Source organism: Artibeus jamaicensis, unplaced genomic scaffold (assembly GCF_021234435.1).
Source record: "Artibeus jamaicensis isolate MK-2021 breed Jamaican fruit bat unplaced genomic scaffold, CSHL_Jam_final contig_1526, whole genome shotgun sequence".
Taxonomy (NCBI): Eukaryota; Metazoa; Chordata; class Mammalia; order Chiroptera; family Phyllostomidae; genus Artibeus; species Artibeus jamaicensis.
In genome coordinates this window covers 525525-551565 of record NW_026521297.1, presented here as the reverse complement: position 1 = coordinate 551565, position 26041 = coordinate 525525, and the positions used below count along the sequence as shown (strand labels likewise).

Here is a 26041-nt window from a genome sequence, read left to right as displayed (position 1 = left end):
GGTGAGAGAAAACGCCAGGTGAGCTCGGAGCCAGGAAGGAAGGAAACGTTCAGAGAGTGACAGGTCTCGTCATAAGGACACAGGAGCCAACGTGAAGGAGCTGCTACTGGCCAGCTCTGGGGACGGTCCGCGGACAGAGTAAATGACGATGGCAATAGACCGTAGTCCATCGAATGAGAACCCGTGAGCCCGCACTGGCAGGTGACTAAGGAAGCAAACGGGGATGAGGAGGAGGGTCTTTTTCACAGTAGAATGGCAGTCAGTGAAGCAGGGGTGTTGCAGGTGCAGATGTCTGAGTTCTCACCACAGTGCCGAGAATCGTTCCGGTCCAGACTCATCAATGGGGGTGCTAAGACCGATGGGAAGGTGTGCTGTGAAATCAGGGTAGGTGTCTCCGCCCAGGGTGCTTTTTAATGCTGAGAGAGACTTTAGGGAGCCCTGGCAGATTGTTCCTCAGTGAAGAGATCAAAGTAAGCATCTTGGGGAGGGACAAGCAGACCGCGTGCCTGCTGACCGGTTGTGCTGAGAAAGACACGCCGCACCTCGCAGGATCGCTCCTCCAGGGCTGGTGGTCAGAATCTTACGATGAGGAAACACCAGACAAACTCGACCTAAAGAGTATTTCGTTCAGAAAACGGCCTGCACTCTTCGAAAGTATCCCACAGGACTGAGGAGCCCCGTTCCGGATTAGAGAACCGGGAGGCGTGGTGATGAAGGGGCACGTGGGGCCCGAGCCCGGAGCCTGGAGCCCGGAGCCCGGAAGGTCTTGCTCTTTGCTCTAAGGGCTTTGCTGGACAGCTGGTAAAGTTTGATAAGAGTCTGTTGATGAGACGACAATACTCTGATCGTGGTTGATTTTGTAATTTTGATCATCGTTTTATGGTTATGGAAGAGAATGTTCTTATTTTGAAGAAATACATGAAAGTATTTTGGGGCACATTTCAAAGCATTCAGGAGAAAGTATGTGAATGGGTGTAAACACATGTAAAGAAATAACGACCCGTGTGGTAGGATGTTAATTAACATTTGGGGAATCTAGGTGCAGTAATGCAGGAATTCTGTGTACAGTTTTTCTCTACGTCTAAAGTTACTTCAACATAAAATTTAAAATAACAAAAAACTACCTCCCAAAAAAAACCCAGTTCTCAGCATCTGGGCAAACCTCAACATGTCGTGACCCGCCGGATGGTACCTGCAAAGGCCTTTTCTGTCTGTGCGGGGTCCCCAGGAAGGGGGCACACTTAGCATCCTCCTCATCTCCGCAGGTGGTGGGCGGTCTTAATCTGGTGGTCTTTGTGTACAGCTCTTCTGGAAAGGAGAGGGTGCCCCCAGCTCTGCTCCAGTGCTGAGAGACCCCTGCTGTGGGAGAAGCCCTATGGCCCTGGGGGCGGACAGTGGAGCCTCGAGGGTCCGGGCTGGAGGCAGACCGGGGGGCCTTTGCTCCAATGCACCGTAGCGCTGGGCCCGCTGGAGAGGGTGTGTTTGCATGTAAACGGTTTCCAACTGCAAGAAAGCCTCCAGTTTTTGTCTAGGGCTGGGCGAGCCCCTTCAGTACAAACTGTGGCTTGGAGGCAGGTCCTAGAGGGGCAGAGGACGTCCCTTGGTGGCCTCTGGTGAGTTGCTCTTCCCTGCGGAGCCCCACTGGTGGTCACGGGTTGGATTAAGGAGGGGGATTGGCGATCAGCCGGGAGATGTCCTAACGGGCTGCCTGTGTGCACCTGGAGCTGGGCTGGGCCCACTGGAAGCCAGCGCGCCAGGTAGGGCTGCTGCTTAGCTTCATCCCAGCCTATGCGACATTCCCTCCGCAGAGCACTGACCCCTGGCCCTCCTCCCTATTCTGGTGCCCGGGGGCTCTCCCAGGGGGTCTTCTGCTGCCACCAGCCTTCATCGGAAACTTAGCCCCTCTACCGGCCACCTGCCTCCCCCTGTCGCCCCCTGCCCTCATCCCTCCTCCTCCTCAGTGGCAGTCATCAGACTCATCTGTTGAAAAACTAAAAACCCTTCCACGATTCGCTTTTGCCTTCAGATACAAGTGAGCCTTCCTGGATCCGAGTCCCAGGCCTGGGCTGGCTGACCTTCTTCTCCCCCCACTCCCCTCTGCCCTCCTTGAACCCCACCCTGGCATTGAACTGCTTGGTGTCCCCCACACTGCCATCTCCCTCCTCTCTTCCTTCTGCCTGGAATTCCTGCTCCGGCCCTTCCTTAACCTCGCCGCTCAGCTCTGCTGGGGCTGAGCCCCATGACCTAACTCACTCCTCCGAGCTACGTTTCCTTCCTCCGAGATCCCACCCCACCCTCTGGACGTCAGGCAGAGCTGACGGGAGGGTGGGGGCCGCAGCTCCCTGCTTCCACTGCCCAGCGTGGGCCGTTCGCACAGCAGGACTTGGTAGATGGTGGTCGACTGGTTGCTGCGATCACCTGTCCCAGGTTTGGGGAATCTTGCCAGTTCTTATGGCTTTATTGATTTTCTTCGCGGCCCATGTAAAGCCATCTAGGTGGTGCTGGTTTGCAGAGTCGGCCTTTAGCCTTTTCCCCAGTGTGCAGCGGACAGGAAGTCCCTCTAAACCCAGACTCAACTGCAGGACGGTGCCGGAACCATCCAGAGGGGTGGGGGGCCCTCCATGCCCCTTTAACTCCCGGTGTCCAGGCAGCAAGAGCTCCTCGCAGCTCCTGTCCCTGCTAGGCCTGGGGTCCCCCATGGGGGAGCTGTCCCTAAACCTAGCCCGACAAGTTTGGAGTTCACATCTGTTTTCTCCTGCCAGCAGAACCGTCTCAGTCACTGGAGCCAGGAAGTCTTTGGGTTTAGATTTAGAAGATAGATGCTGGGTTCCAGCTCTGCCATGCACTTCCGGGCCTTGACTTGGTCCCTGCAGCTGGCAGCCTCTGTTCCCCGACAGGAACGGGAGTCGACAGCCCTTTCCTCCCAGTGCTCACGTGCGGGAGAGCCTGAGAAGTAGTGCTGTTTTCTCTGTTAAGTTGCAAAAGTAAGACACCTGCTTAGCAAAACACTTAGATAGCTCAGAGGAAAGTGCCGTTTCTTATGTATTCTTCCAGAACTTCCTGGTATTTTATACTTCATCACTGCACGGATTTTTTTTTTTTTTAGCATATTATATGTTTATGTTTAGAGCAAGGAGCCTGTGCCCTGACTGGGAATTGAACCGGCAACCTTTTGGATTATGGGATGATGCTCAACCCACTGAGCCACACCAGCTGGGGTTGCACGGGTTCTTTGGCAAGGTTTCCTAATGACGGACACTTCATAACTTTTCATTGTTATTGATAGATTTTAGAAAACTTCAGTTCCTCCTTCCTCAGTTCTCCCTCCCCCACCACACTCCCAACTTCCCCGTTTTTTGTTTTTTGTTTCATTGAATTTTGTCTCCAGACCTCAGTTTGATTTGGTGATCAGTTCTCTTCAGAAGGAACTTCTATTTTAGAACTCATGACCTTCGTGCACCGGCCCGCAGGCAGCCACCCCCGTTTGGGCCCGCTGTCCCCAGGGGCACCGGGTGTCCAGCAGCAACAAGGAGACAGCCCCCCCGGGAAATGGGCTCCGATCACGGGGCGGCAGCCGAGCACTTGTTGATTTGCCGCTGTCCCGACCACAGATGTTTAAAAATAATTTGTAGGAAGGGAGAAAGAAAAAACAGTGGTGGTATTTTTTGTGTGTGTGTGCTACTGCCTTATCGGTGGTGGAGAGAGGGCAGACCACAGTCATTCAGAAAGGAAGAAGGCTCTGTCATACAGAGAAGGGCCGGCGGGGGGAGGGCACGGCGGCCCACACTCGCCTCTCAGCGGATAGTCTGCGAGGGCGCCTGCTCCGCCGCCGGGCCGGGGAAAGAGCCATCGCCCTCCCTGCGGCTCCCTCCTAGGGCGCGGCGGTGAAGCGGAGATCCAGCACGTGGTGCCCACTGGCAGGTGTTAATTACGCGTGTTATGTGCCTTGTGATCACGTTAGATCTTCCCACACCCTCACGAGAGCGGGTCGTGACTGTGGTCGTCCTCTTTTCACGAGAAGACATCAAGGCTTGGAGAGGCCGGGTCGTTCCTCCAGGTTCGCTGCACCTGCGCAGTGGTTCAGCATCACCCAGCACTGTGTTTCTCAGAGCGCTCAGTTGGAGTTTAATCACCAGCAGTACTAATAACAGCCCTGTGTCCGTTTTCAAAATCCGAACTTCACAAGAGCCTTGTGACATTTTCTTCCTCCGCGTCTGCAGATTGCAATAATGGGCGACATTGTCAGCAACCTGCCTTGTCTTCTCTTCCAGGCCCGCGTTGCCCCACCCCCAGCTCCAGCCTGTTGGAGCTGCGCGCGGGCCCCGAGCCCAGCTGCGATGCTTGTTTAAAGCATCCCATCTTTTCTCTGAGTGTCAGACAGCAGTCACGGGAATGTCCTGTGCCATCTTCCCTCGGTGAGAGCGGTTGGCAGAGAGCAGCAGATGCCCAGACTCAAGGTCATGTGCCACTCAAGTGCTGGGCTGGAGACAAGCCCCCGTCTCCCTGCTGCTTGTGACTGGCAGGGTGGGTCCGACTGTGGGGGGCTCTGTCACACTCTCTGGCCGAGGAGGGGCGCCGCTGGCCGAGCTGATGGTTGAGGGGACCGCGCACTGGGGTCCAGAGAGCTCTCCGCTTGTCCTCTGCGTGATCTGCCTCCGCATTTTAGAGTTTCTTGTCCTCTTCCTTTTTCTTACCAGTCAGAATGACCCACTTGAAAGGTGATAGTCATGCTCAGGAATCACTTGACAGTTTTTTAGAGAAGAAACAGACCATTTGGCTGCAGCATGCTACCGGGTGGCTCGTGTTATTCCAGACTGGTGGGCCCCCGGGGTGGGAGCCAGATCCATTCAAAATGACTTTTTAAAAATGAGCATGTCTTCTATCTTGTCTCTGCCCCGGAGCAAACAGTGCTCCTACTTCCGAGTCCGCTGGGACCCGTGCAGCTCCGAAGCCTTGGTTTCCCGCCTTTAAAATGGGGGCAGTAATGGTTGCCATTGTGCCTGTCTCTTTCTATTTTATTTTTATGTGGGAAAGGTCATTCTGAGTGTAGGGTAGTATATGCCTGCTAAAAAACCCTAAACGTTGCAAACAGAGTGCACACTGCCTAGACCTAATTATAATAACGGGATAATGTTCATTCTGTCAGCGTATCCTGTGTAACCGTCCTGTTACTGGATGTGACATCACTTCTGGTTTTCCTGGGGCGTAATAACGTGGCGGTGACCATAGTACATCATTGGATCAGCAGCCCAGGGTCGCGACCTTCTGTAAGGATCCTCCGTGTACCGTGTTTTCACGTGGTTGACTGCACATTCTCACTTCCACCAGCTCTGGGTGATGGAGCCGGCCCATGGCCTGCTTGCTTAGGTTGAGTAATCTTGGTCTTTCATTTGATAGGCAAAAATGGCAACTTGTTTTCAGGCCATTTCTGAGAAGTACTGCTCGCCTCTCGCTCATCAACAACTTCATCCGGCTCTGCCTCAGATTCTTCTCGGAAGAGATTCTTCTTGGAAGAGAGCGTGATGTAAATGAGGAGTGACGGGTGCATGTTTTCTCTGAGCTTCTGCGTGAGGTGGTGGTGGGCTGGGTTGCCCTAGAGAGTGCGGGGCATTTCAGAGTGATGTTCTGGAGAAAGAGGTCCCAGTACTGTGTGGCCCCAGGGACAGATGGGGGCTTGTGAGTGCGTCCCGTCTGGATGCTGAGCTCTGCGTTCAAGGGCACGGCCTGGCGCTGTCTGGGTCCTCCAGCACTGCTGGCACCGGCGCGCGGGCTGGAGGGCAGGTGCCCAGGGCATGTTTGTGGGTGGAAACAATGAATGAAAGAATGAACGAGCGAACGAACACACGTACTGTTAAGTGTCTGGGTTCCAGAGAAAGACTGAGGGAGAGGCTAGTGGAGGGCAAAGTATTGTGCAGCTGAGCTGAGCAGGTGACCAGACAAAAGGGAAGAGGCTGGGCAGAGGACGGCTCCCCAAGTGTTCGAGCCTTGCCCAGCGCAGCCCCGCCCCTCCTTTGAGCTCACGCTGTGGGCAGACTTTTCTGCACCTTTAGATCTCAGGCCTGGCCTTGAAAGCCAGGCTTGTCTGTCTCCCTCCTCCGGCAGACGGGGCCTGTTTGTAAGGACTCGATAAGAAGCACGTCCATCCTGGATTATCTTGAAAATGATTCCATTTGATTAGTAATGGAGCGGGCCCCTTAGGATCCGGGAGGACCTCGTGTCCCTTTGTCGTGAGCCCTCTCCCCTAGTGCGTGACTGTTGTCTGTCCCCAGACCTTGAGCTTCCCACGGGACAGACACACTCTCCGTGCCTGCCGGGGGCACGCCCGTGTCAGGCGTCAGGTGAGCACTGGCGATGAGACAGATTCAGTCTCCACCCCACAGAGTGGGCGTGTGGCAGAGAAGATGGGACAGTCCTTGCACGAGTGCATTCACACAGGTGACTGTAAAGTCACAGCTGAGCCCTGGCCCACGTGGCTCGCTTGGTTGGAACTCTGTCTCGGGGACTGAAGGGTTGTGGGTTCGGTCCTCAGTTGGTGCGTGTGCAAGGGGGCAACCGATCCATGTTTCTCTTTCTCTCTCTGTCTCCCTTCCCCCCTCTCATTTTTTCAAAGCATTGAAAGAATGTCCTCAGGTGAGGATAAGAAGAAATGTTTTTTTAATCACACATTGAGATTAAGAGCCCCGAAGGGAGGGGGGATTTGCAAAGCATCTTTCCCGGGTCACTGTGGTCTGAGCCCACAGCGGAGTCGCTGGTGGCTCCGTTGAAGGAGGAAGTTGAGCATGTACCAGTGTCAGCTCTGCGGGGCGCGGGCTGGGTGTATGGAGATGGGGGGGCAGGGCCAGGATTCTGGGGGACGGACATTTACTGAATTCCTGCCCGCATCAGGTGCTCTCTGCACTTTACCTCGGCGTCAGTTCACTTAATCCTTAAACCCTGTAAGGTGGGTGCCTTTGTGACTCCCCGTTTGTAGGGGAAGCACAGGGACGCTGTCACTTGCCCAAGGTCACAGTAAATGTGAGGGGGATCCAGCCTAGGCGGTCTGGCCCCTGAGCCAGGCTCCTCACTGCCGCACTCTGCGGCCCACCTGTCCCTGGGAAGGGCTTCTCAGAAAGACGGCGCAGCGGACCCTCAGGCGGCCCGTGAGCCTTCCGAGGGGAGGGTGGGGGGCGGTGTTCGGGCCTGGGGGAACCTTGAAGAAGAGGTGGTCCTGCCTCTGGTGGGGAGCCTGGCTGCTCCGTGCGCCTGCCCCACTCCCCGTCATCACACTCACAGGGCTGCTCTCCTGGTTCCCACCTTCCGTTACCTCGTAGGGCTTGTCCCCTCGCCCAGCGCTCTGAGGGGGCCGAGCATGCATCTCCTCTCCCTTGCCCAGCTCAGGGCCAGGCACAGAGGCAGCCCTTGGTCCGTATTTATAGAAGGAACAATTGACTGAGTGTCAGACCTAGTGTTCTGCCTTAGCAGACAGGCAGTTGTCCGAGACGATAACTGCTTCTCACTCCTAGACGTTTATGTGACCCAGGAGTAGTGCCGCTTTCCACGTCCCCAGGATGACCAGCTTCTCCGAGGGAGCTGGCTTAGGGAGGAGGCTTGTCGGCAGGTCGGGAGTGCCCAGGATTGGGGCAGTGACAGTTATTCACACGTACACAGCTTTTCTCCTAACACGGGGAAGGTGCGTACTTTCTCCTCTCCCAGGCCCGCTGCCCTCTGTTACATGGGCAAGCCCTGGTCTTCAGCAGAGCCACCGCCCGTCATCTGCAGCGGTGACTGTCACTTCCCTGGACTCCTGCAACCTGAGTTAATTAAAAGGTTCAGAAGAAGTTAATCAAGTTTGGAACTCTAATTTTGTGCAGTGTTTTGATATGATTCGATGAGTCATCTTTTGGCAGAGTCGCCCTCTAGTCCCGAAGACGTTTGATCTCAGTGAAACAGTGTTATGATCTGGAAACTGGCGCGGGGGGGGGGGGTGCTCTGCAGAAACGCAGAGTCAACAGTGATGTGTGTGTGTCTGGGTATGCAGGGCGGGGGGGTGGGAGCGGAACAAAGAGGAGAATTTAATAAGCAGGAACTCGTCAGGGGCTAGGGTCCGTTCTGAGGCCCCTGCCTGTCTAGAACGTGGGCTTCTCCCCACCCCCTCCTGCCCTGCTAACTGGAGTGCTGACATTTGAAAAAGCAAAAAATGCAGCTTCTGTTTGCTTTGCTGCAAAGAAGTGGCCGGACCGCCTGGACTCCTTCCCAGAGGCCCCGAGAGGACTTCAGATGTGGTCAGCGAGGTGTCTGGACGGTGCCAGGCTGCCAGCCCTTGTCCGGGCAGCCTGCGCTGGGGGCAGGCGCGGGGCCCGGAGGAGCAGCGGGCCTGCTGCTGGCAGCCTCCTGGTGCCGTCTCAGCTCTTCCTGAGACGAAACTGGCCTCGCTCTCTGACGACTGACGGGCCGGCCTCCACCTCCACTTCTCACGCACTGAATTAGTAACTTACAATTAATTGACCAGCTGAGAGAGGGCTGGGCCCGTCTGGAAAAGGCATAGAGATGTCCAGTGGGAGTCCTGGGGGGGGGGCGTGGGGCAATGAGCCAGACCGCTCGGAATCCTTGGGGCTGCGTTCCCAGTGGCCCTGCCCCTTCTCCGGGTTTCAGTTTGGGTGAAGCCCAGAGTCTCGGTGCCAGAGTTGGCGTTTCTGCTCCAGCACTTTACTGGCAGTTGCACTGGAGAAGCCACTTAATCTCTCCGAACTTTGGTTTCTTCTATAAAGTAGGGAGACTGCTAGGACCTACCGACCTCACCAGCCAGTTCTGGGTGGGTGTCAGTGTGTGCAGAATCTTCATGATGATGCCTGGCGCCTAGCAGGCACCACTGGTTTTGCTGTTACTATGATGGTTTGAGCTTTTCTCCAGGAGCTTATATTTAACCAAAAGAACGAAAAGCTTTGTGATGATGTCTGTAAAAATGACTTCTCCCTTGCCACGCCAGTTGATGCTTCTGTCCCAGTGACAGAAATGAGAAGATCGCACAGGTAGCTGTCCACCTCCCTGACAGCCTGAAGTCCAGCGGCTTCTGTCACTTTCCTAGCGGCTGCCGCTGGGCCTTGGATCGTGCGGGACGAGCGGCTGCACTTGGCATTGCCTCCGTCATCGGCGCAGGCAGCCCTAATCCGCATTCTGGGTTCGTGGTTGTGTCCTCTCAGGAGGGATGGACAGCGACAGCGCTGGCGTTCCATAATGGACACTTGGAGTATCCCCTGCTTGGGCTGGGCTAGCAGGTTCCCGGGTTCCTTTGTCCTCAGGATGCTGCTGGGAAAGAGGCTTGGTCTGAACAGGGATTAACCGCCTCTCCTGCTGGCTGACCTCTGCCCTGGCCCCTGACGCTCCTGCGATTGCACCGACTTACTCCACACTGGGATCCCAGCAGCCCACCTGCAGGGCTCGAAGCTGAGCTGAGGGGAAGGCAGATCAGCTCAGAGCACCCAGATGTCATTGGCCCTGAGCTGGCTGCCCAGTGGTCAGGCACCGTGCAGGGTTCGAGGAGCTGCGTTCTTGAGAGAGGGGAGAGTCCTGTTCCCAGATGGCAAACTGTGTGCGAAACAGCTGTTCTCAAAAAGCCCTCCCTTTTCAACCTCTGCTGTGCAGAGCCCCGCACTGGGCATTTACTTGAGAGTTGCCAGAGAAGCGGGCCCATCTCGAGCCCTGGCACCGGCCGTGTCTCCTTTTCCCTGGGCAGCGTGGGTGGGCGTCCTCTCGGAACCCGGATAACCCGTTTATGAAGGTCTCGAGCTTCGCTGCAGCTGTCTGCCGTGACATTTCCCTGTCCTCTCCCCGCCGCCTTCACTCACGCAGACAGCCCGCCCCCGCGGCCGCTTGTGAGTCTCAGGAAAACAAGTAGAAAGGACTCATCCCTCAGTCTGGGGTGGGCTCCAACGCGTTTTCAAAGGGCCTCACAGCGCTTGCCAGCATTTTCAATCCACCTTTATTTGGGGGGTGAGCCCCTGGTACTGATAAGAGAGTATAGTTTGCTGGGAAAGTTCGCTTTTTCAGTCAGCCAATAACAGTGAGACTTCAGTGGAAGCACTTTGTGAACTTTGTAAAGTCCCCATCGAGCACGTGGTGGGACTAGAAGGGGTTTGGGTTTGGGTTTGGGTTGCTCCCAGCCGTGCTCCTGCCTGTGGCTCTGTGGTTGGGCTGGAAATGGAAGCCCGTGAGGGTCTCGTTACATGGCAGTTCTGATTGGCTGCCGTCATCTCAACCTTTCTCAGGCATGCAACCAAAATTAAACACTCATTTCTGGAGGTTGACATAATTGCAGCACTAAGGGAGGGTTTGTTTGTAATGACCCGCCTGGCTGATGAGTCTGAGCCCTTGGCTGGCCTTTCTGGCCGGAGCAGCCCTTTGAACTGATGCCTAGAACGCGCGTCTCCCACTCCTGACCTCGCCTCTGGCTCGGCGTCAGCCCTCCTCCCTGTGCAGGAAGCTTCACCCTCCGCCCCACAGGCAGCCCCCGTCGGTCCCTCACCTGACACCTCCCCATGGTGTCAGACCCTCGGGGACGCTGTCCTGGCACTCATCACAGGCAGTTTAGTTGTTTTGGTAATTAGTTACCTTTCTGACTGTACTTGTAGAATAAACGGAAAGTGCACTGCCTGCCCCGTGGCCCACACCCTCGTTGGTGCGCAGTTCTCTGAACACCCAGCATCTGCAAGCACCGGCTGTGGGAAGACTTGCACTCACCTCCCTTCCTTCTCCTTCCCCAGTGCTCCTGAAGTTCCGCACGGACAAGGGCCGAGACCCCGGTTGCGACACCTTTGTGGAAGATTCGGAGCTGCTGCTCCAGATTCGAAATGACGTGCTTGATGCCCTGGGTGTGAATCCTGACCTGCTTCCCGAAGACTTTGTCAGGTGGGTCTCGGCGCTCGCGGGTTCGCCCCAGGTTGGTAAACCCCCGCGGCACTGCTGTGAGCTGGGGATGTGCTGTGCTGAGACCGCGGAGAGCCTTCCGAGCCGCGTCCCGTCCTCCCTGGGCCCCTGCGTTGGTGCGGCCACCAGGTGCGAGAAGCAGAGAGGTGCGCGCAGCCTGGTTGCTCAGTAGGTGTTTCGGACTCGCACGGTCCAGAGTTGGGGTGGCGCCCAGTCCCCGTGCACTGCTGTGCGCCTTTCCACGTGGCAGCGACCCTCGGGAGGTGGTTTCCGCCGCCTTAACCAGCTCCATGGTTTCCAGCATAGCGGCCTCCGAGTCCCCGGCTCAGGCCACGCAGCCTCCAGTGTGACGGGCTTCTGTCCCGGCAGCGAGCTGCGCGTGTGGCAGGGGGCGGCCGGCACAGAACAGTGCGCTCCGTTCCCCGGTGGACGTCACCCCGCTGCCTCCACAGGTGTCTCGCCAGCGGGTCCCTCAACAGCAGGCGCGGTCGTGTCCCCGGCCTCCACTCCCTGGGGCTCTTGGGCACTTTCATCCCAATGTGACCAGCCTTCGCTGTTACACACGGTCAGGCTCAGGGTTTGATGGCAGAAGTCCACGCGGTGACTGAGTCAGGACCCCTTCCAGGCAGTTCCGTGGTGGTCAGCTCACTCTTGTTTTCTGACGTTGTCTTTGGGGAAACTTCTCAAATCGCGTCGCCGTGCCGCCAGCTTGTAGCGGCGATCATGACGGCAGTGGTGCACGGAGCAGCGCTCGTGGGCGTGGTCTCTCCCCAAACAGCCCTCGTCCCAGGTGAGGAAGCCACGGGCCTCGTACACGGTTCATGCACCAATAACAGCAGCACCGTGTGCGGGAGACCGTCTCTGCTCTACCCCACTTAATTGCCACCGTCGTCCCTGGAGGTGTGATTATTTCCCCATTATTTAAATGAGGAAACTCAGAGCAGAAAGACTTTTCTATCACTTGCTCAAGGATTCAGTGAGCAGCCAGCCGAGACCTCACCCACCTGCTGTGCCGGCACCCAGCCTGGCCCCTCTTCCCACAGTCAGGTGAGTCAGGGTCTCATCCTGCCCTGGTCGTGTCTTTCCGGGGCCTCGGCCCCTGGGTGGGCGCTGGCAGCACTGCAGATGGGGGACCAGCCTTTAAACTACCCGCTGAGCCCTCGGCCGCAGAGGTGCTTTCGTGGGTTGGCACCGGGGAGAGTTCAGGGGCTGTTGGCCCTGCAGGTTGGGGGGGGGCGTCTCAGACTCGTAGCCAGGCACTCGGGCTGGGCGGAAGGAGGGCTCCGCGTGGGAAGCAGGTGGTGTCTGCTCTGGCTCAGGCAGGGCTTCGTTCGCCAAGCACATCCAAGTACCTGACCGTGAGCGTGCAGCCCAGCGACTAATTTGGGCATTTGGAGGGACGAGCAGCCTGGCTGTGCGACCCAGGCCAGGGGCAGAGGCCCTGCTTCCCACAAGAAGTGTTTCCTGCCCGCCCCCCCCCCCCGCCCACTTTAGAGAGGCCGCTTTCCCGTGTGCGGGTCCTCGTGTGCTCAGGTGCTCCTGCTCCGTTGCCCCTTAAGTAAGAGGGTTCGGTGGCCTCTTCACGGCCTGAGATGGAATAGGCCGTCTGGCAGCTGCGCCACCTCGCGCGGTGCGTGCGCCGCCCGGAGCCATGCACAAGTCTCCGCACCCCTCATCTGTCCGCTGTCCGCTCGTGCCAACCTTTGTGGGGCCTTACTTATTCTCCTCCCAGAGAGCTTTGTTGCTTTTCTGATTGTGAAGGGAACAGGTGCCTGCTGGCAGAAAACAGAGAAGGGAAGAGCCCTGCCCAGGATTCCAGTGTTGGGAAGTGGCCGCGACTAACATTTTGGGGTTTGGCCTCACAGTTCTGTGTGTATTTTATTCATACAGTTTCTCCTTTTAAAGTCAAAGTGAGGTCATACTCTTCACATAATAGCCTTTTTCCAGCATGTCAGACTTATTTCTGTCAAAAATTTACATCCATGTTCTTGTCTGACATTTAGTTATTTATTTAGCCGTCATCTTGTTAGCGGGTATTTAAGGCATATAATGGATGCAGATTTTCAGTTGGAGAAGATGAAGAAGTTCTGGAGGTGGATAGTGGTGGTGACTGTACAACAGTGTGAATGCACTTAATGCCGCTGAACCGTGCATTCATGACTGGTGAGAATCGCCCTGGCTGGTGTGGCTCAGTGCATTGAGCACCAGCCTGCAAAGCAAGGGGTCACTGGTTCGATTCCCACTCAGGGTACATGCCTGGGTTGTGGGGCCAGGTACCTGCTTGGGGGGTGGGCAAGAAGCAACCACACGATGATGTTTCTTTCCCTCTTTCTCTCTCTCTCTTTGGCTGTCCTTTCCCTTTTGTCTAAAATAAATAAATAGCTAAAATCTTCTTTTAAAAAAGAATGGTTAAAATGGGATATTTTATATTGATATATTTAACCACAATAAAACATTTTTAAACAGTAAAAATTATATTCCATACTCAAATTATGAATGTTCATTATAAACACATAACAGTGAAAACTATAGACACTAACTTTCCTTTCTGCCTCCCCCAAGCCCCTGGTAGATGTTTTCTGTTTATTCTAGGTATCTTGTATAAGTGGAACTATACAACATTTGCTCTTTTGTGGACTTAACTGGGTTTTAAATGACAGAAATAATAATATGTGTTACAGAAAGAGATCAGATAGTACCCAATAAACTCAAAGATGAAAATCACTCATAATTCCATTACTCAGAGAAAAATCACTGACCACTTAGTACCGTGTCATCTCCATTTCTATCATAGCATATGTAAAATCAGCAAAATTCTTTGTAGATTTTTAAAAAGATTTCATTTATTTTTGGAGGAAGAAGAAGAGAAAGAGAGGGAGAGAAACATCCATTGGTTGACTCCTGTTTGCGCCCCTTTGCTTTGCAGGACGACACTCAACCAGCGGAGCCAGACCGGTCAGGGCCCTTTGTAGGTTTTTTTTAAAATACTCATTTATTGTTAGCAAGGGTGGTGGGAAAAGGTGCAACCTTTTAAAGGGGGAAGTCTTTGCAAATACGGATCAAGAGTCACTAAAATCACCCTGGCCAGGTAGTAGCTCAGTTGGTTAGAGCCTCATCCCCGTACGGCAAGGTATTGCGTGTTCGGGTTGGGTTTGTTGTTTTTTTCCTTCTGGTCCCCAGTTGGGCCACATACAAGAAGCAACCAATAAATGCATAAATAAGTAAAACAACAAATCAGTCTTTCTTTCTCTCAAGTCAATAAAAATACAAAATTTTAAAAAGAGAATTATTAGCCCTGGCTGGTGTTGCTCAGTGGATTGAGCACCGGCCCACAAATCAAAAGGGTCGCCGCTGTGATTCCTGGTTGCAGCCGTGCGAGAGATACCTGCCTGGTGACGGAATCTTTCACACGTGGAGGTTTCTCTCCCGTTTTCTTGCTCCTTTCCTCACTCTCTAAAAATAAATAAAATCTTTTTTTTAAAGAGTCATTAAAATGTTCCCTCTTTGACACGGTAATTCTCCTTGCTGATAAGAATATACCTTAAAGAAATAATGTGAGCAAACATTTATATACAAAAAATATTCATATGAAAGAGAAGTTGGAGAGTGGTTTGTTTTGTTTGCTTTTTTAAGATTTTATTTATTTATTTTTAGACAGAGGGAGGGAGGGAAAGAAGCATCAATGTGTGGTTGCCTCTCACATGCCCCCCACTGGGAACTGGCCTGCAACCCAGGCATGTGTGCTGACTGGGAATTGAACCGTGATCTGGTTTTCAGTCCTACGCTCAATCCACTGAGCTACACCAGCCAGGGCCTGTCTTTTTATTTTCTTGATGGAACCCTTTGAAGTACAGTTTTTGAGTTGCATGAAATACAGTTGATCTGTTTTCGTCTCCCACTTGTCCTTATGGTATCACACCCGAGAAATCCTTGCCTGATCCAAGGCCATAAAGATTTACTCCTCTGTTTTCTTCTAAGAGTGTTACAGTTTTAGCTTTTACATTTAGGTCTGTGATTCGTTTGTTTGTTTGTTTGTTTGTTTGTTTGTTTTAGGGGGAGGGAAAGGGAGGGGGACACGGAGAGAAACACTGATACGTGAGAGATCATTTCCCTCTCCCATGCTCCCAGCTGGGAACCCGGTCTACAACCCAGGCTTGTGCCCTGCCTGGGAATTGAACTGGTGACCTCTCGAAAGGTTCGTAGGCTGGTGATCAGTCCACTGAGGCACAGCAGCCAGGGCTGTGCTTCACCTTTGCGTTAACTTTTGTAGATGACGGGAAGGACTGGTCCCGTTTCATTCTTCCGCACATGGAGGCCCAGTCATCCCCGTGCCGCCTGTTGCAACGGCTCTTTCACCCTGTGGAATGGGCTGGTCAGAAAATCATTGACTGTGTGCGTGTTTACGTATTTATCTCTGGACTCCCGCTTCTGTTCATCGCTGTCTGTGCCTGTCCGCACACTGGTGCCACGCGGTCTTGGTTAGCGCAGCTCCCTCAGTAGTCAGTTTTAAAATCGGGACACTGCCTTCTGTGACTGGTACTTTCGTGAGGTTCTTTTGGCTGTTCTGGGTCTCTTATGTTCGCATGGGAATCTTAGGGTGGCTTTTCCGTGTTTGCAAAAAAGGCAGCTGCAGTTTTGATGTAGTGATTTTTGTCAAGTATATAGATTAATTTGGGAAGTATTGCCATCGTAACAATACTAAGTCTCTTGATCTAGGAACATGAGATATATTTCCATTTATTTAGGTCTTTTACTTTTTCAACAATATATTGTAGTCTTTAGAGTATGCTTTACACATCCATTGTTATATTTGTTCTTAAATGCTTTGTTTTGGATGCTATTGTAAGTGGAATTCTTTTTTGTATATTCTAGGGAGAGGGTAGGTGAAAGAGACATCAGTTTGTGGTTTCACTTAATGCGTTCTTTGGTTGATTCTTGTTTGTGCATGTCCGGGGATCAAACCCGCAACCTTGGCGTGTCGGGATGACATTCTGTCCAACTGAGCTACCCGGCCAGGGCCTTAATTTTAATTTCATTTTTAGAATGTTCACGGCTAATGTATAGAAGTACAATTGATTTTCGTATATTAATCTTGCATCCTACAGCCTTGCTGAATTAATTTAATAGTTCAGGTGACTTTCCTGTGAATCCCTTTGTATTTTCTATATACTGGAGCATGTCACCTCTGGCCGCGTCTGCCCTTCCACTCTGAGGTCTCATGTCTTTTTTCTTCCTTCACTGCCCTGGCTGGAGCCTTCAACACGCTGAGCAGTAGCCATGGGGAGAGCCGGCATCCTCGGCCGGTTCCTGATCGCGGGAGGGAAGCGCTCGGTCTCCCACAGACACGCTTCCTCGGGCTGAAGAGGTTTTCCTCTCTTCCCACTTTGCTGAGTGTTTTTATCGTGCAAATGTGCTGGGTTTTTTTCACGTGCTTTTTCTGTGTCTTTTGGGTGGTCGTGTGTTTATCGTCCTTTGCTCGGTTAGTACAGTACCACCACGTCGATTGTTTTCTCAGGTGTTGGGCGGACTTTGCGTTCCTGACGTAAGTCCCACTTAACAGGGTGCGTAGTCCTTTTCGTGTTTTCCTGGGTTGGTTTCCTAGCATTTAGTGAAGAGAATATACTTTTTTTTTTTAAGATTTTATTTACTTATTTTTAGAGAGAGGGAGAAAATCATCACTGTGTGGTTGCCTCTCTGGTGCCCCACTGGGGGCCTGGCCCGTCACCCAGGCATGTGCCCTGACCGGGAATGTGACCCTTTGGTTCGCAGGCCCGTGCTCAATCCACTGAGCTACGCCAGCCAGGGCTAAGAGAATATATTTTTAAGAGGGAGAAAAAAAAAAGGCAGAATAGTAAATTGTGTGGAATGATCACAAGAGAATAGGTGTGCTTTGGTTTTTGTTTTTAAATAAAAGGAAAACATTCTTACACTTCGCTGCCATTGAATCGTCGAGTTCCGAGTGATCTGTTGTCTTTGGGGCCGTCCTTGGGGTGTGTGGCAGCTCCGTGCTGGACCTGCCCCCAGGAGGACGCGTTTCCTCTGTGGCTGAGTAGACGGACAGATGTACAGACGGACAGACGGCAGTGCTGGTGCTGGCGGGCGTGTGAGGGGAGGGCACTTCCATTCCCAGCTGGTGAGGGTGTGATGGACGTACGTGGCCTTTCTGAAGGAGGGCAGTTTGGCAAAATGTGTCGGGACCCAGCAGTTCTGCGTTCCGGGATTTGCCCAGGTCGTGGGGACATTTGTGCCAGGATGTGGGGTCGCGATGCTGAACAGTCTGAATGCCCCTCAGTAGGTGACGATGTGGAATGAACAGTACTTGGTGTCACTGGCTTTAAAATTGCACGCGTTTAGATGTGCGCCCTTTTAAACACGTCCAGGAGGATGAACACAGGGGGGGGGGGTTGGGGTGGGAGTCGCACCTTGTCGGTGTCCACGTGTTTTCATTTCGGAAGTACCCTGGAGTCCAGGGCTGGGGACTGACAGAGCGCGTGTCCTGTGGGGAGGTGGCAGGAGCGAGTGCTCAGTCCCCAGGACGAGTGTTGAGGGGCCGGTGACGGGATCAGCTGAAATTTGTCCCCCGGATGCCCCATCCTGGCCCGGTAGAGCTGGTGTCCACGTAGGTGGCGACGACTTTTTCGGTCCCTGCACTTTCATTCCGGGCCCCAGGTCTCCTAAGCCTGCATGTTAACACAGGCCTACCCCCTGGCATCCGTCTGGGAGCAGCACATGGAACCCAGCGCCCATGGGGTTCAGGAGGGAATGGCGAGAATGTGACCCGGGCGCTGAAACATCTGGAGTTGGAGGGGGCCGTATTTTCAGGGGGCACAGAGATAGTCTTTCCTTCAACTTAAAAAAAAGTGGTGTGAAACGGTTCCCGCCTGCCAAGGTTCAGAGGTCTTTCCCAGCCACCAGAGCGCGAACCCCGATCGGGCTGGACTTTCTCGCCCAGGGGCCACCGGCCTTAGCGTTGCCGCTGGAATGGCCTCCTCCTGGCAGGAGATGATTCATTCGGGCGCCCGGCCCATCACCGCCCCGGCAGCCTCCTCCCCCTCAGCGCTTCATCCTGTGTCCTCTCTTCCAGGTACTGCTTCTCCGAGATGGCCCCGGTGTGCGCCGTGGTCGGGGGGATCTTGGCCCAGGAGATCGTGAAGGTAAACCGTCGCCGTGGAGCAGACGGCAGTCGACCCCCCGCCACACACCCTGGACGTGTGCGAGTGCCGGCCTGGCTCCTCCTGGTGTCCCCACCCTTTTCCTTCCTTCCCTTCCCCAGCCCGTCCACTGGGCGTGCAGCAGACCGGTCTGAGTGCCTGCCCTGAGCTGCACCCACAGCTGGACAGGGTGCTGTCTCGGGGCCGCAGTCCCTCGGGGTGTGGGGCAGCCGTGGGCGCCGTTGGCTCTCTCTGAAGGGGGTGCGTCTCACCTGGGGTCGTGTGACCTATCGCTGGCACAGCGCTTTAAATTTCTTCCAGAGGGACGTTGGGGTTGCTGAGACTATAGCATGCCTCACATACATTTTGCGTCCTTTGGGGACTTTGCTATTTGCCTAACGGTGTTGGATTTACCTTTGCCGGGATCTCCATGCTGCGGTGGCAGCTTGTTTTTTCCTCCCACGGGGCAGGGTGGTGCCTGGTTGGTTAAGGGCCAGAGCGGCGATGGGAAAAGCATAAGGTGGGGGCAGGGGCGTGCGCGGCCTTGTAGCCTGTGACAGAGGACGTGCCCTGGAAGTCCCCCACGTGCCACCAGACTGTTCTTCACACGGCTGAACTCACCTGTCCTCCCAGCCACCCTGTGAGGGGGGAACTGTCGGGACCCCTGAGGTACAGAGCGGGTGGGGGTGTGGGGAATGGAGGGGCCGTCTGGTGTCGGGCCGTGCTCCCCGCCGCGTGGGTCTGCGTGGTCCTTGCGGGCCCAGGGCTGCGGCCGAGGCCTGCACCCCACTGTTTGCTGCGGCCCCTCTGCGCCCAGCCCTGACCCCCGGCGCAGCCCCTCCCCCGGCCTGCTGGGGACAGCTGTCGCCCGGCGTCCCGTTTCTGTTTGTCCGGCACACTCACATTCCTGGTTGCCGGGTGTGTCTGGAATCCCCGCCTACCCCCATCTGGCTTGGGAAGCAGCGCTTTACCTTTTGCCCCACGCTCACCCCGTGCCCTGCTTCACCCCATACCCTGCTCACCCCTCTCCCCCGCCCCACGAGCAGGCGCAGTTAACAGGCCCCCGCAGTCAGCGGGCAGTAGGGCCTCCTCTCCTCTCTGCCAAGAGGCCCTCTGACCCCTCAGGAAGGAAGCGGCAGGAGACGAGGCCTGTGGGTAAAAGCCTGTCCCCGTGGCCATCCTGGTCCCCTTCCGTCCCCACATTGCTGCAGCCCCAGGCATTCGGCCTCGTCCCCGGGCGGCCACCCCGGGCTCCGCGTTAGGTCGAGTTGTGTCATCTCAGCCTCGCTCCAGGCTCTCGGAGGTGCAGCTTTGGGCTCTCGGGCCCTCCCACCTGGCTGGGTGCTTGGGGTCCTCAGACACTGGCACAGGACCCGGCCCTGTCAGCAGCAGTGGCCCCCAGTCACCGAGACCTCGCTCCGTGCGGGCCCACTGCCAGGCTGATGGCGCCGCCTTCTCAGCAGCGGCTCCAGCAGGAGGCGCTGTTGCTGGGCCTTGTCGCGAGTGCAGGGGCAGCCCGCCCTCCCGGTGCCTCGCACTGCAGCCGACACCCAGCGGGCGTTCGGTGCGTTTCCCGGGGCAGGTGGCCGATGGCCACTCAGAGCAGGTGCGGTGGTCCCCATTTCACAGCTGAGGGAGCAGATTGGGGCTGGCACTCAGGTCAAGGAGGCACTGTCCCGGGAACCTGGGGACACGGACTGGAAGCCTGCGTGGGTGGCGTCCTCCTTCAGAGGTCACCCAGCTTGGGTTCGGAACCTCACGGGAAAGTCACGGACATGCACGAACGCAGCCCACTCGGGCACGCCTGAGTCAGCTTGGGCTTCCGGCGGCCTGACCCTGTCCTGAAGGTGCCCTGTCCTCCTGCCAACCCCACGGGACAGTCACCGTGCCCGAGGGGAGGGAGCGGCTTCAGGCCCTTCCTGGAGGAGCGGCCTTGCAGACGGGTCCCCGCACGTCCCCGCGGGTCAGGAAGGCCACAGCCAGGCCTTTCTCAGAGTCATAGGTGATTGTCCCCGTCATTCACCGGGCGGCGGCCTCCGTGATCAGCACTGTTTAAGGTATTTGAGGCGTGTCATCTCTTAATGCCTAGGATAACACACTCCTGTTTGTTTGACGCGGGAGAGTGAGTTCAGAGAGGCACAGCTGTCTGAGGGCCCTGCCGAGAGACTCAGTGGTCGTGCATGCCCCCATGTCTCCGTGCGCACCTCTGGGGGCACGCCCCCTCCAGCCCCCTCCTTCCCCGGTCCCTCCCCGACACAGTCTCCGCCTTCCTCCTCCTGAGCTCCGGGGGCCCTCCTTCAGCCTCCGTGTGGTGTTTTCTGAGCCCACCCAGCCCAGCTGGCTCACTTCTCCCACCTCTCAGTCTTTACATGAACTTTCACTAGTATTGGGGGCGGAGAATGTCTGGGAAGATGGCCGGCTGGCCCCTGGGGAGGCCAAATCAGACCTGTTAGGAAACCACTGCCCACACTGCTTATGGAGGGTCGGCTTTGGGGGTGGTTTGCTCTTTTTCCCCCCTCCCTTTTCTCCATTTTAGAGCTCTCCTTCTCTCCCAGGCCCTGTCTCAGAGGGACCCGCCTCACAACAACTTCTTCTTTTTCGACGGCATGAAGGGGAGTGGTGTTGTGGAGTGCCTCGGCCCCAAGTGACCCCCGGCCCGGCCGGCCGCCTCGGAGACGCCCCGCCCCGCACGCCCAGGTGTGTCCCCATGCCCTCCCCCACGAAGGCCTCTCCGGGCGAGAGAGACCAGTCACTGGACCTATCCAGACCGTTTCCTGCAGACGCTGAAGTTGTGCAGGTTGTGCTCCTCACAAGCGCCAGCAGCCGCTGCACGCCAGGGGGCGCGGGGCCCGGCTGCGTCCACCCAGCCCTGCTCAGGACCCTGTGCCAGCTCCCGGGTGGCGGTCACCTGAGAGCGCCCTCTGACGCCCTCTGCCCTGGTGTCGCCATGGCGTCACCAGGCCCCCGGGGCGCCGCTGGAGATGCCCGCCAGGAACCAGCACGCCTGGCTGCTCAGGAGCCTCTCACCACCTTGGACTCGCTCCCTGCCTGAGGTCACACAGACAGGCACGTGACCTCCGGTGGAGAGGAAGGCCCGGCCAGGCCGGATGCAGCACTGGTGGGACCGCCGTTCCAGAGGCGGACGGGAGCCCCGGGAGGAAAAGCCGGGGCAGGCGGGATGCATTTCCTCCAGAGCTCGAGACCCTGCAAAACAACAGGTGGCACCTGGTGCGCCGTTCCTGCGTTTCAGTCCAGGATTAGCGAGGCCCAGCCTGGGCTGGGGGTGCCAGGTCCTCCTGGGCGTTTGGGCGAGGCCTTCAAGCTGAAAATTAGGAGGAAAATTTGTTTTAAAGGGCAGATGCCAGGATCCCACCCCCCGGGGATTCCGACTTGCGGGCCACGCTGGGAGGGAGCGGCCGTCCTCACGGAGCCCCAGACCCGATGCCGCGCTGGAGACCGGCGTTTAAGGGCTCTGTGGGTCCTTCACTCGCCCCCCACCCCCCATGGCAGCTGTCTGTGTGGTTTTTTATACTTTCTAGATTTCCACGGCTCTTTAAACAGGAATGATAGAAATAAAGTTATTTGCTATAGGATTTGTTTGTTTTTCTTGCACATTTGAAACTTCCTCCAACGCAGTGATCCCCTCCCCTCGCCGTTTTAAACCTGAGGAAATCCCGCTGGGTGCTGGAATGTGACCCCCAAGATCCTTCCCCTCCGAGGTCGCTCCTGCCACCTGCCGCTCCTGTGGCCGGTGCGGCAGGGCTGCGGTGCACGGGGGCTCTGGTTCCGGTTGTCTGCGAGCGGCTCGGTCGGTGGTGGCTGCCCTGGGCGACGAGAATCACAGAGACGGGACGGGAGTGGCCCCTGGTGCTGGTGCCGGGCAGGGAAAAGGTGGGCGACGGCCTCGCTGGGAAGTTAGTGGCCTGGGAGTAACATGCCCCGGTCCCACGGTTCGGGTGAGTCGAGGCTGTCACCGGAACACCGCGTTCGTCCCAGCGACGGAAAACCCTGTCAGGTCTGGGCCTGCCCGGCCCGCCGGAAGAAACAATCAACTCCTTGCTTTTATAATCCCATTGTACTCGGGGAAGAGGAGCTGGTCTGCAGGAGGCAGGACTCAGTTTCCGACCCTCCAGGTCACCCCAGCTCCCACCCTAGGTGAGGCTAGGGCTGCGTTTAGTGACAGCCTGCCCCCTCCCTGCACCCCAAGGTCAGGGGTTCTAACCCCCCCGAGAATCTCAGGCCTTTTGAGACGCTGAGCTCACGAGCACCCTTCACCTTGCAATGTGGGGCCTTGGTCACAAGGGGGCGCAGGAGGGTCTGGAAGGATGAAAACAAAATTGACATGTAGCCGCCTCTGAGGCTTCTCAAACTTTTCCACCCTGCACCTCTCGCAGCAGAGATTGAGTCATCCAGAGAGGACCTCTGGGGAATCGGGGAGGGTGTGCTGGAAGCTGCCAGCCCCAGGCAAGAAATGTCTCTTTTCTCGTCTCCTCAAATTTCACCCTCTCCCACGTTGCACATCAGTGTGAGCCTAAAATGGATTTCCCTAGTCCCCGGGAAGTGCGCAGTGGTTATCCTGTGGTTTCCTGGTACTTCCAGGCGCTGTGTAGCCCACGCGGGGAGGAGGGTCCACTCCACAGATGTGACAGGTGCTCAGGGTGCTGGAGGTCCCCGGGGGTGGCCAGGGCTGCCCACGGCCAGCCCAGCTTCTGTTGTCTGGTCTGTGCAGTGGCCCAAGTCTGGTGAGTGCTGAATGTGCCAGAGACTCAGGACGTTCTACTGGAGCAGGTGCTACTCAGAAACAAAAACAAAGGTAAAAAATTACAACAAAAAGCACTTGGTTCCACCCCCGCCCCGTGTTCTGTAGATCCATTCCTCCAGTTTCCTGCATGTCTTTGGTACATACGTGTTTATCTGCTGAGGTATGTCCTGTTCCCCTTTGCAGGTGGGGGGAAGGAGGCTTAGGGTGTGATTTTCAGGCCAAAGAGTTTAACGATAATGCTAATTATCACACTACCTGCCTGGTACTTTCCAGAATGCTGCTTATTTATTGAATCCTCACCTGAGGTCCTGCTTATTGATTTTAGAGAGAGGGCAAGGGAGGGAGGAACATCAGTTGGTTACCTCTTGCACGTGCCCCAATAAGGGGGCAAACTCACACCCTAGGTATCTGCCCTGACCAGGAATCAAACCCATGACCTTTTGGTTTACGGGATGATGCTCCAACCGACTGAGCCACTCCGGCCAGGGCCCAAAATGCTGGTGCTTTTGGTAAGTTGTTTGGGTCCTCACAGCAACCCCGTGGGTAGATGCTTCCGCTGTTGTGTTCATGTTGCAGGTAAGGAAACGGATTCTTCCAACAGGTGTGGCATGGACTGTGGGCTGATGGGCAGTGCTTTCGTGGGGGACACGGGACAGCTGCACCTCTGATCTCGAAAAGGACAAGGAGACTCGGGCTCTGCCTTCCCAAGGTCCATAGACCTAGTAGTCAGTGCTGAAAACTGACTGGTTAGGCCCAGTGCTAAGGGAGGGCCTTCAGCTGGTTCCAGGAGGGCAGGTGGACTGTTTTTAAGCCTGTATTAAACCTCCAGGTCCCCTGGCTGGTGTGGCTTAGTGGATTGAGCTCTGCCTTGTGAATCAAGAAGTCACCAGTTCGATACCCAGTCAGGGCACATGCCTGAGTTATGGGCCACATCCCCAGTAGGGGGCGTGTGAGAGGCAACCACACATTGATGTTTCTCTCCCTCTCTTTCTCCCTCCCTTTCCCTCTGTCTAAAAATAAATAAAATCTAAAAAAAATTTTTTAAACCCTTCAGGCAACATACCAAAATGAGAGGAAAGAGATTCCTCCCCACCACTTCTCAGACTGTTAGCTCAATGTCAGCCACGTAGCAGGAGCAGCCAACCTCACAGCCAGACTCGGGATTTCAGAGAGAAACACGAGGTGCTGTTGGTGTAGGTTGGGTGTGTCCGCTTTCATGCCCAGCTCCCACAGGTCACCCCTCGTGGCCATGGAGAGTGAATCCCCCCAGGCCGTCAGGTTCAAATCCAACGTCTACCAGTTCGTTATAGGACCTTGGACGAGGGACCCTTTTGCCTCTCAGTCGCCCCCCATCTGTGAGATGGGGTGATCATCCCACATCCCTCTGACGCGTGAACATGAAGCGAACTAGTATGTTCTCTTAGCTTCTGTTAGAGATAACTTGGTCCACAACTTGCTTTTCCTCACTGCCTTGGAGATCCTTGTCAGCGCATCAGGCATCAAATTCCGAAACCACAGATGAACCGTAAGCCATTTAATCAGGCTGCCGTTGAGTGACGCCGAGCCCGTTTTCTCCGCTCGCACTCGGGAAAGGCTCTCCAAAGCTGCGTGCTCAGGTTACCGGGTGTCCAAATGCATTCGAGACGGTGATTCTTTCCAAAAGGCTGCAGGGCGGGAGCACAGGGCCGAATTGTACATTCCCCTTGTACTTTGGGTAGATAGTATGTACGCACCTAGCGCAGAATCGAAGGCTTTGCAAAGTCCTGTTTTTTAAGGAAGGATGAAACTACGGACAGTGAAAAGTAAATCTCTCCAGAAGCGACGGAGCATTTGGAGGGGGTGAGGGACACAGGTTCAAGTGTGGGATCAGCTTGCTAGGGGTCACACGGTTTGCAGGTGGTGGAGGTTTGGCCGCCGGCCTCACTGCCAGGGACCCTGAGCCTCAGCTCCGCCAAGCTGCAGGAGGGCTCAGCGCCAGGGAGAAGGCTGCATGGACAGATGGACGGACGTCTGGAACAACCAGTCCCAGTCCCTGTGTCTCTGCCTCTCAACCATCTAACCTGGGGGGTGGGGTGGGATTCCCCACTTTTCAGTCCTCAATATGATAGGCTTGGTTCTATTAAAAAGAAGATACTGGCCCGCCCTGGCTGGTGTGGCTCAGTGGATTGAGCACGGGCCTGTGAACCACAGGACCATGGTTCAATTCCCAGTCAGGGCACGTGCCTGGGTTGCGGGTCAGGTCTCCAGTGGGGGGCGCGTGAGAGGCAACCACACACTGATGTTTCTCTCCCTGTCTTTCTCCTTCCCTTCCCCTCTCTCTAAAAATAAAGAAATAAAATATATATATTTTTAAAAACCAAGAAGATACTGGCCCTGTCTGTATCTAGCTAAGGTGGTTGGGATGTCATCCCGACATGCCAAGGCTGCAGGTTCAATCCCTGGTCAGGGCACATAGAAGAATCAACCAATGAACACGCATCCACAAATGGAACCGCAAATGGGTGATGATTCCCTCTGGCCCTGGACTTTTAGGGGAAGAGCCGTTTCCCGGGAGAAGCACTGAAGGGGCAGAGCTGGGATCCGAGGTGTGTCTGCCAGTCTCATGTGGGAGAGGGCACAGAAAGGCACTTGGCTAGTTGCCCTGTAGGAGCACCCTTTTTTTTCCTTTTAAAGATTTTATTTTAGAAAGGAGAAGGGAGGGAGAAAGAGAAACATGTAAGGTTGCCTCTCATGCACCCCTTGTTGGGGACCTGGCCTGCAACCCAGGCGTGTGCCCTGACTGGGAATCGAACCGAGCACCTTTGGGTTCCCAGGCCAGTGCTCAGTCCACTGAGCCACACCAGCCAGAGCCCCTTCTTGGGTTCATTCAACACCAGCTCTTTAAGCCAGGCACTGGGCTAGGCCTTGGGACAGAGACATAGGTGAACCTCACTCTGCACTTAGCGCGATGCTCTCCCAGACATCGCCTTGTGCCTTCATGGGAGCAGGGACAAGGTCTCATGACTGGCATATTCCCTGAGACTCCTCGCAGGTCACTCATGGGTCAGTAAATACTGAGCCCCCCGTGACATACCTTACCCAGTGGTGTCGGGGGGGCGGTAAATGAGAAAGCAACCCTCTCTCCGCTTTGCATTGAGTGGGAGGAGGGCAGGCACCGTGAGGGCCAGGCTCGGCCTCCCCCCAGGAACAGCTGGCAGCCGGTCGGCTGTGCCCGTGGGCCCTGGCG

The 26041-nt window shown here is 55.7% G+C and overlaps 1 protein-coding gene across 1 annotated transcript in view; it reads left to right on the top strand.

The window, feature by feature from the left end:
- Positions 1-21646, top strand: part of SAE1 (SUMO1 activating enzyme subunit 1) — a 58184-nt gene extending 36538 nt beyond the window's left edge. Inside the window, exons 7-9 of the mRNA XM_037155106.2 lie at positions 10740-10884; positions 17987-18056; positions 20609-21646. Of these exons, the coding sequence (XP_037011001.1) occupies positions 10740-10884; positions 17987-18056; positions 20609-20701 (308 nt within the window). The 3' untranslated portion in view covers positions 20702-21646. The remainder of the gene's footprint in view (positions 1-10739; positions 10885-17986; positions 18057-20608) is intronic.
- The last annotated feature ends 4395 nt before the right edge of the window (positions 21647-26041 follow it).